This window comes from Adelges cooleyi, unplaced genomic scaffold, assembly GCF_023614345.1.
Source record: "Adelges cooleyi isolate 19-005CV unplaced genomic scaffold, UGA_ACOO_1.1 ACOO_flye_CR_arks_rails_tigmint_CR_PRNA_488, whole genome shotgun sequence".
In the NCBI taxonomy this organism is placed as follows: domain Eukaryota; kingdom Metazoa; phylum Arthropoda; class Insecta; order Hemiptera; family Adelgidae; genus Adelges; species Adelges cooleyi.
Genome location: NW_026096175.1, coordinates 1 through 10,220, shown reverse-complemented (window position 1 = coordinate 10,220; position 10,220 = coordinate 1). Strand labels below are relative to the sequence as shown.

Here is a 10,220-nt window from a genome sequence, read left to right as displayed (position 1 = left end):
ATTTTTTCCCGCAACTCCGCCAAGCGTACCTCTACAATGTTTAATTTCCAAGTACATGTTGCGGGCAGTATGTAGATGATTGTCATCGATCTTATAAAATCATTTTTTCATTTTTTGCAAATTGTTGTTTAATTAAACAAAATTAAATTAAAATTATTGAAAGCAATCATTTTACGTTAAAACTAGATTACCATCACATAGTTATGTGTACACTAGGGTGGTCCTTAGTCATAGATGAAGAATTTTTTTTTAAAAGTTTTTCAATGGGCTACCCCGCCATTTTGTTCATTACTATGAAAAAAAAATTTAGGTAGAATTTGGTTTTGATAACTCACCCCCTTCACGTGCCGCAAGGGGGTTGAAAAATGACCAAATGGGGAAGTTTTATAGTTTTTTGAGTTAAAATAAAAAATTATTGCATTTAGTATAAAATTACAAATTAACTTTATGATAGATCATTAAATTCTCTATAAAAAAGGTGTTCACAAATTTTTCCAAAAATGCATTATTATCCAAGAAAAAAAATAAAACATAATTTTTTTCATTTATTTGGAAAACATTTTTTATAGGAAAAAATATGATTATTTTATTTCGTTCCCGGGTCGATTTCTATACTTTTTTTTCTAACGATAATTTTCGTTTTTCACAATATATTTGTTTAAACGATTTTTAAATACATAATGGTTGATCGTATGAAATTTTTCCTAATAATCTATTTTGTAGACAATTTAATTTTGTAGACAATTTAATTTTGTATAAAATGCATTAAAAGCGTTTTACTCGATTTCCAATCGTTCATCGTAAATGAAAAAAATTATGTTTTTTTTTCTTGGATAATAATGCATTTTTGGAAAAATTTGTGAACTCCTTTTTTATAGAGAATTTAATGATCTATCATAAAGTTAATATGTAATTTTATACTAAATGCAATATTTTTTTATTTAAACTCAAAAAACTATAAAACTACCGCATTTGGTCATTTTTCAACCCCCTTGCGGCACGTGAAGGGGTGAGTTATCAAAACCAAATTCTACCCAAATTTTTTTTTTCATAATAATGAACAAAATGGCGGGGTAGCCCATTTAAGTTTTAAAAGTTCATAAATAAGAACCACCCTAGTGTACACTGTACACTAGGGATTTGGTTTGCTTCAAACATTTTTTTTGACCCCACAACGAAAAATGGGTTCGTCTTGGTGAAAACAGTGTGAAACATTAAATCCACGGAGTCTTTAAACAGATTTTAATATAAGTATCGATTTTTTAAAAATTATTTCTCATCTTTTTGACCTTATATTAAATTTGTATAAATTTATAAATAAAAAAAAACAATATTTTTGATAGTATACATGTACTCAATTTGTCTATCGGTTATTTCTATCTAAACTTTATAAAAAATGTGTGCCGTTATTTTTGTTATTATATCAAATTTTCGTTATTTTTAATTTTTGTAAGAAAGTGCAACAAAAAAAAAAAAATTGAGCGTAAGCACTAGGTAAATATGTACTATCAAAAATGTATTTATAAATTATAAGTTTATAAAAAATGAATATAAGATCAATGAGAACTGAAGTATTAAAAATATATAAACTTCTATTAAAATCTTGTTTTTTTTTTTCAATTTTCCATAGATTTTATTACAATTAAACCACTATAAATGTAAAACAAATATAATATAGTTTTAATAGTCAAGACTTAATTATTATAGTTATAATCAATCTTCAGTCTTTCTATGAGCTTTTGAACGCCGGTAGTTAGAACTATGCGCCTTTAAAATTACAGTTATGCAATAATAATAATAAATGGAATGAAGAATACCAATGCGTCTAGCCAAAAAAAAAAATCGTGAAATATTTTTCTTTTACCTGACACTTTTTTTTACCGAGATGTATCCATTTTTCGTTGTGGAGGCGAAAAAATGTTAACTTGGGACGAGTCCATGTTGGCTGTACGCCAATCTTAGTATTATATTTTGCCTATATTCAAGGCGCAAGAGCTGGTCAATAGAGCCTATAGGCAATAATATTTACAATCCTGGCGGATGCACGAACCCGAAGAATGTTAATAATAACATTGATTATGTAATAATGTCTATTACACTCAATCAATGATAATAATAATTATTTCTGTATTACCCCCCACTTTCTTTTACCATAAATGTATTCTGATAAAAGATGTGGTTCTGTTATCACAAATTACATTATAATTTAAATTTTTCAGATGTTATTTAATGAATAGTATTTAATTTTATGCATCAAATCGTTATAGTTTCATTTATTAATATGTAAAATAACTTAATACTTGTGTTTGAAGTTATGACTGGTTTTCATTATGTAATTTTGAACTTGTTTCCACGTGTATCATTGTTATACAATACATAGTTATTTTGGCGACAGTTTTTATACAATATTCTATTATGAATTTAACAGTCTTATTGAATATTTTAGTCTTAGTAACTTGTGCTACAATTGTTACTGTTGACAGCTGGGATGTCCAACTGAACAATTCTATTGTAGACCAACTTCAAATGGGCGAAAGTATACAAGTAGAGTTCAACTCTACCGCTTTTCAAAATAATAATTCAGGAAATGAATTTAGAAAAATTGAGTTAATTAGTACAAATTTGGAAGTTGTATCAATATCACCAAGGTTTTTTGATTTACCAACACCCAATAACCTAACAAATACATGGAGTGGTACGTTCAATATAACTGGGAAATTCATAGGATATACAAAAGTTTATTTCCAAATGGTAAAATTCAGTAAGTTACTGAATAATAACGATATCAAAAAATCTTTAATATAATAATTAATAAAATATTTATTATGTTTTTAGAAAATTCTGCTATAGAATCGATTGTGAATTCAAGTGAAAACCATATTAACGTAGTTGTAGTCAGAAAGCAAAGACTAATTGACAATGTTTTCATAGTATCTGTTGCTATACTGATGAGTATTATATTTATAAATTTGGGATGTGCTCTAGAACTAAAACAACTGAAAGAATGCATTAAAAAACCAATAGCTCCAATAATAACATTCCTTGCTCAATTTGTAATATTACCAATTGTAAGTCATTTAGCTATTAATATTTTATTGTGTTTTTTAATCATTGTTTTTGTTGCAGATAAGCTATTATTATGCAAAACTCATATTTCCTAATTCAGTTACCATGCAATTGGGATTGTATTTTACTGGAATCAGTCCTGGAGGAGGAGCAGCAAGTGTATGGGCTTTACTTTTAGGTGGCAACATTAACCTAAGCGTTTTACTTACTACACTTGGTACTTTGCAATCTTTTAGTAAGTATTATTCACCAACAAGTTGTTTATTTTATTACATACTAACGCGTTGGCCACCTGGCAACAGTATTTTTATATCTATTTGTTCAAGAGATAAAACTGTTCATTTTATCAACAGCAGTATAATAATAAACAACTGTGCTGAGGCCAACGACCATACAATGGTCGTATGTTAAAAAAAAATGTAGTGTATTTTAAAGTATAAATTATAAAAAAATAACTAGTTCCAATGACAAATTCTCATTTATGTGTTAATAAGTATATATTAAAGTAGTAAGTATCTTTTAATTAAGATTTTATAAAATAGCTATCGTTTTAAGATATTTTGTAAATTGTTATATATTTTAAACCATGTTTCATAATAGTTTTTGTTAGAAAAACATGGGTATTTTTTAGTTCAATAACAAATAATAATTATAAAATAATGAAATATTTTCAAAACATTTTTATTTAGCGCATCTGATAGTTTATTGTTTAAAATTATTGACTCTTTTAATGACTTTAAATGACCTTTTAGCTTTGATGCGAAGCTAAAGGTATTATTTTTTATAATGATGTGTTTTTATTTTAATTTATGTATGTAGACCCACAATATCTTCTCAACAGATAAACCGATTTCATCATATAGCAACTCTATAAATCAGATATTGTACCTATATTTAACCAAAAATTTAAAAAATTCATCCCTTCTCCTTCATAATCAAGAAAAACGCACAAAAAATGTACACATTTTAAAACTTTTTTAGAACCCTCTAAATAATTTTTAAAAATAGTCAGATTAGTTCCAAATTTGTATGACATATTATTTAGATAAAGTATCAAAAAAATATCTTGAAAGTTAAAACCTTATCACTAAAAGGGACGGAAGCTTTCTTTTTATTTTATTCGCTTGTTTCGAGTACAGTTTTAGGATTGAACAATACCTTCCCAGCTCCGCATTGAATCTAAAACTAACATTATAACTTAATAATCTAATTAACTGACTTTATTTTATGTTTGTTTTTACAGTAATGATTCCATTTTGGGCTATATTCTTAGGAAAACGTATTTTTGATATAGAAGAAATACCAGTTCCTTATTCACGCATTGGTTCATCTGTTGTAGCATTGATCATACCCTTGTTAATAGGTTACTCTATTCAGTGTTTTATGCCAAGAGTGTGTAAATTAATGATTCGAGTATTAAAGCCGTTATCTAGTTGTCTGATATTATTTATAATTATTTTTGCCATTGCTACTAATTTGTATCTGTTTCAAATATTTTCATGGCAAGTGAGTATTGAATTTGTTTTTTAATAAACCTAATATCATGTTATCATACCTATATTTCAAATTTTAATGTAGATCATTTTAGCTGGAGCCATATTGCCTTGGACAGGCTTTTTAATTGGTTTCATTACAGCATATATTGTAGGCTTACCCAAAGCAGACATTGTATCAATGACTATTGAATCTGGTATACAGAACACTGGTATTGCCATTTTTATGTTGAAATTCTCATTAGGACAACCAGCTGCAGATATAACAACAGGTACTTTGATAACCTGGCATAAATGTTTTTATATAACTACTGTAACATATAAAGTATTATGTACTATTTATTATAGGTACATATAGATTAAACGTGTTATATAATAATTAATAGGTAATATGAATTTTTGGTAGTGTTGTATTGGACCCGATACTATGTTACACCATATATTTTTGGGATCAAGTCAATAAATATATTGCTATATTAGTATACACTGTAGCCTACCTATGTATGTTTAGTCAATGTTATATCTTTGTTGATTACTTTTGAAACTGTATAATTCCGATTAAATTTACTTTGTTTTAGTTGTGCCAGTGGCTGTTGCATTAATGACACCCATCCCTTTAACAGTGGCTTTCCTTATACAAAAGTGTGTGCGAAAAAAAGGAGAAGTAGGACATCAAGATGTTGCTACTATTTCAATGTTAGATGAAAAAGAAAATGGAATACAAACAGAACCTACTTTACTGACTGCATCTGATAATTTAAGAAAACAAGTATAGATATTGAGAGGTTTTTTCTGTTTAGGGAGGAAGGGAGAGTATAGTAGAGTAGAGGTATTAAAACTTATATTATATTTGTTTAAAAGAAAAGAAGCCATGAGCAACATTTTTTTAAACCTGTGTAGGCGCAATCAATAGAGTAATTTATGGGTCACTACCACTAAAATAAAAATAAATTTACTTAGTCTTTTTCCTTTGAAACATTTATGTGTTAATGTGTTTCTAAAATATTTATTATATTTCGTAATCCTAAGTACCGTGTTTAAATGAATAATCGGGTGTATAAATTGGTAATTTTTATTTTATTTAGCATTTGTTATTTTGTAATTGTTCCCGTTTAAGTACGCTTTAAATACATGCTAAATATCCTAAAAAAATGTATTCAAATTTGGTTTAATATATTTGCAAGATAACCAAGAAACGTTAAAGTAATTAAATCATATTGCTAAAAGCAATTATAAGATTTTATTTTTATTTTCACCTGAGTGAATTTAAATCCTGTAACCCCCACCAAATATCCCACTGGTCTAACTCAACAGTATTGTACATTGTTAGTAAATTTGAAATTTGTTGTTAGTTATGGATAATTTTTATTTGACAATTCCTTCCATAAATCTCTCAGACCATTTTATTTTGAATAAAAAATAACATCACAAAATGTACCAACATGTTTTTCCTTTGAAAAAAATTAATTAAGTTATAATATTCTACAATTGAAATGTCGTTATGTTAACAAATGTTTGTTGTATCTTTATTCTGTCTATTAACTACTTAATAAAATTATTTGAATTGTTTCTTAAAAACTGTATTGTTTTATTTATATATACATTTTTCATGTAAATTAAAAAAAAACCCTTTTCTACAAAAAATAAGACACCTATGGTTTTACGCTAGAATATTTCAGTAGCAATGCTATCGTCATCAGTGCTCACAACAGACTATTGAGTCTTTTTAAGAACCAATGAAATAGTCAAAGATATTTATTCTTTTCTATAACACAATTTTTGCTTAGATTATCAGATATTTGTTATAAACAAGTTTTTGAGGTACCCATAATGTGGGGTCTCCTCCTCGCGTAATCATGTGCATATTTTTGTAAATATTATAAAAAATACTTATTGTAAATTTTTTTACAGATTGTATGTCTCAATAAAAGCGTTTCTAAAAAAAAAAGTATAATTTTTTAATTTTAATTTTTAGTGACTATTATTAAAATAGTAAAAGAAATATTAAATCACCACTTTTAAACTAAGACGGATTAAAATATAAAAAACAGTAGATTAAAAAAAAAAATTCACTTTAAAGCTTTTTCTCTATATACATAGCTATTCAATATTAATAGCTTTTAGTGAGTTTATAGAATCTATATTATGCTCCACAAATGAGCTCACGATTAGCATTTTGGGTATCTTTTCTATTTCTCTCTCTCTCTCTTACGTTTAATATGTTATTCCCGTCGATCTGGACTTATAGACAGTTAGAAGTAAGAAGAAAGTATAAAAAAAAAGAAATCATAAAACCTTTCCCTTAGAAGGGGTGAAAACTTTTTCTTTATTTCTATTTTTAGGGAAGTTTTAGGACTTGAGGAAGCAATTACATATAAGATATTCTTAAAAACTGTAGTCACAGAGGAAAAATAAAAATGGGAGAAAATTACATAATGGCCATAGCAAATTTTTAGGTTTCTATAAGTGCGAATGAATCATAAGTCAACAGGTATTTGAAAATGTGTTCATTATATTGTTGATTTGCCTATTGGTTACAATGACAATGTAGAGTAAGATAGTCTAAAATATACTATTCACAAACAACCATTCTGTTCTTTATTTTATTTTCGATGTTCTGGTGGATCTAAATCAAATAACTTGCTCATATCAGTTTTAACTGGTATAAGCACTTAAATGTGTATATTTCAACTTTTTAACCATTAGACTTTTGTTTGTTAATAAATAATGAAATACATATCCTTAAAATAATTAAATGCTTTACAACTTCGAATAACACAATATTAAATAATAATAAAATGTGATTTAATTATTATATATTTATATGTATATATATATCATTTTATTATTCCATGGCTTTTCAATTTTCATTCCATGGGAAACCTAACAACTCTATACTTTCCACTGAGCTGAATACATGGAACGCGCATAATGCATATTTTTCTTATAATAAAAATCACAACATAGAAAAAATATTAAATGAATCACAAGATAAGTAAAAGTATAATTTATAAATTGTAAACATTTGTATGCAGTATCATTGATTATAAATAATATAGATAGCCCACTGGCATGTATTTTTTGCTGCGCGTTAATTGTTGCCGTTGTAGAGCGCTTTATACTGCTTTTAGTTATGGCAGTTAGTACCGTGAGCGCTGTCGATCGACGCGCAGGCGCAATACTGCCAGGAACGACGTAGTGCGCTTGCGCGTCGATCGTCAGCGCTCACGGTACTAACTGCCGTAACTAAAAGCAGTATAAAGCGCTCTACAACGGCAACAATTAACGCGCAGCAAAAAATACATGCCAGTGGGCTATCTATATTATTTATAATCAATGATACTGCATACAAATGTTTACAATTTATAAATTACTGTATCTGTATGGGAGATCTTCAATTTATAAATTATACTTTTACTTATCTTGTGATTCATTTAATATTTTTTCTATGTTGTGATTTGTCTGTAGTCTGCACGTCCATCTATTAAGAAATAATATAGTTTGTGTTTCTCGTATAGATTTAATTCGGTTTAAACTAAGAGAACTCCAAACATGTACACTAGAAATTCAGGTACGTAATATTCATACATTATTTCATTACTTTGTAAATGTGTAATTAGAATTTATAGATTTAGTAGTATTTTAGTTGATAGTGTGTATAAATTGGGTTGTAACTTTTTTAAAAAGAAGTAAAATCGTTTTGGCTTAGAAAGACAATTTCTTTAACGGTTTAGTATGTATTTAAGTTTTGAAAATGTGGTTTCGCACCTCACTCGTGTATAAGAAAGTGTCAATACAAATTTATAAACCATATAAAGATAAGAATGGGCTGAAGTATATAAGTTATATTTATGTAGTACAGCATATACACACCTAATACAATTTTGACAGGCCTTTCCTTTACCTTTTTCTGTACACATTGTATCATCATCACTTTCAATAAAATCTTCTTCTTCAATCAGCTCTTCCATAATGTTGAAACCAGAAACAATTTTTTTGATTCTTGGCCATTTTAAAATAAAATTTTTAAGTTCAGGTTGAATTCTACCAGCTGTTATTTCTGGTTTGAATTTATGAATTTTTTCACTTAAAAATTCAAAGACTATCGGGTAAATTGGTATTATTGAAATATTGTGGATGTAAGTATGATATATCTTCATATAATTTGCTATGAGTATCAAATCGTTTTTCCAAACTGCTAATTATTTGATCCTAAATCACATTGTAAACGTTTATTTAAAATTTTAATTTTGGATCGGTTTGTGGTTGGTTGTGCATATTTTCTCCGGACATCTTTTATTTAAAATTTTTTTTATCACCTTGTAGTATTTTTTACGCTGATTATAAATTTGAAGTTAAACTCCTCTAGTTTCAACGTTATAGCTACTTGTAATTTGCATATTTCCCCTTGTATAAAGTCAGCGGCGGGCGACTGCTGTTGGCACCACCTGCCGCCGCACCATACATGTGTTGGTGACGCGAGACTCACTGCTACAGTATTATTAGTTATTTTTATTATTATTGATACAATATTATTATAATATCATCAATATTGTATTGACAACAATATAATTTTTGTAAGCATTAAGGCTTTAAGTTAGTAAATCTTTAACTTTATAAAATAACGGGCCAAAATTTCACGCGGCCTACCGAGATTTTCTCGGTAGCTCGCCGGTTTTATCCAGCCCTGGTAACATTACCAGTAAAGTAATTTCAAAAGTAACTTGCCCAAGACTGATCGACTTTGGATTTTAGATAGGCGTACCCTTGGCTTAAGTGGTTCACTCCGAAGTGCTCCCTTACGACCGCTGACCGACTAGTAGCGCTGGGCACTAATTGCGGGCCAGGGAAGGTGTGTCTCAAGTGAAGTGGTCCTGTAGAAAGGGCACTTGGCGTTCGGCCTCAACGTCACTTTAGTCGCCTTTTACGACAGGTGTGAGACCCTTAGAAGAATTCTTTCACCCCTAGCTACTGGGATAAATAACTTTAGATTGTGAGGAACAAGTCAATAGTGAATTCACTATATTACATTGTTTGTCTTTACAATTCTTAGATAGTCTCTCTGTGCAGGAAACCTACCTAACACATCTGCCTTTTATTAAAGTTTGATGCTTCACACTACTGCCACACATAGTGACAAAATGATAAACTTCTTCATTGTTTTTGTGTTGAAATTTAATTTTTAAAATATTTCATATTTATTTATTCCTGTAATGCACACTACCGACAGTATTGTGCGTTGCTCAGTGTCGTCAGTTTGACACAGTGACATGAGTGACCCTGTTAAATGGAGAGAAATTAGCTAGCAGAAGGAAACTGCATCCTCCTTTACGTTTTTTTATAGACTGACAAATCCTCATAGACTAAACAAATACATTAGGAAATCATTTTAGAAAAATTGTCAGCATGGCCTTAAATAGGCTGCTTAAGGTGAATTTTATTTAGTATTATAGTTCAAAATAATGATACTGGACGACAACAATTTTTGCACAACTATTGATTAAAAAAATGGTTTAGAGAGTTTCAGTATAATGATGTTATCATTTGAGTTATGATAGAACAACATTATAAAATAAACAGAATATACTTATTGGTATATAGGTGTGAATGTGTATACTATACACAAGTTTTAACTATGAATATTTCCCTCCACCTTAGACT

General features: G+C 28.5%; 1 protein-coding gene across 2 annotated transcripts; it reads left to right on the top strand.

The window, feature by feature from the left end:
• Nucleotides 1-2,207: 2,207 nt before the first annotated feature.
• LOC126842266 (ileal sodium/bile acid cotransporter-like) lies at nt 2,208-6,104 on the top strand. 2 transcript variants are annotated; one of them, XM_050579148.1, is made up of 7 exons: nt 2,208-2,761; nt 2,836-3,068; nt 3,127-3,301; nt 4,310-4,572; nt 4,645-4,831; nt 4,966-5,060; nt 5,138-5,260. In XM_050579148.1, the coding sequence occupies exons 1-6, from the start codon at nt 2,416-2,418 to the stop codon at nt 5,037-5,039; spliced, it is 1,278 nt and encodes a 425-aa protein (XP_050435105.1). In that variant the 5' UTR covers nt 2,208-2,415; the 3' UTR covers nt 5,040-5,060; nt 5,138-5,260. The 2 variants fall into 2 exon arrangements, with proteins under 2 accessions (XP_050435105.1, XP_050435104.1); XM_050579147.1 differs by lacking the exon at nt 4,966-5,060 and having other exon boundaries at nt 2,212-2,761; nt 5,138-6,104.
• Nucleotides 6,105-10,220: the final 4,116 nt, after the last annotated feature.

Bases quoted from the DNA above. Each gene is read 5' to 3' on its own strand.
- LOC126842266 (XM_050579147.1), top strand. From the start codon at position 2,416: ATGAATTTAACAGTCTTATTGAATATTTTAGTCTTAGTAACTTGTGCT. The intron at 2,762-2,835 runs GTAAGTTACTGA...TTATGTTTTTAG, and splicing joins TTTCCAAATGGTAAAATTCA to AAAATTCTGCTATAGAATCG. The intron at 4,573-4,644 runs GTGAGTATTGAA...ATTTTAATGTAG, and splicing joins TTCAAATATTTTCATGGCAA to ATCATTTTAGCTGGAGCCAT.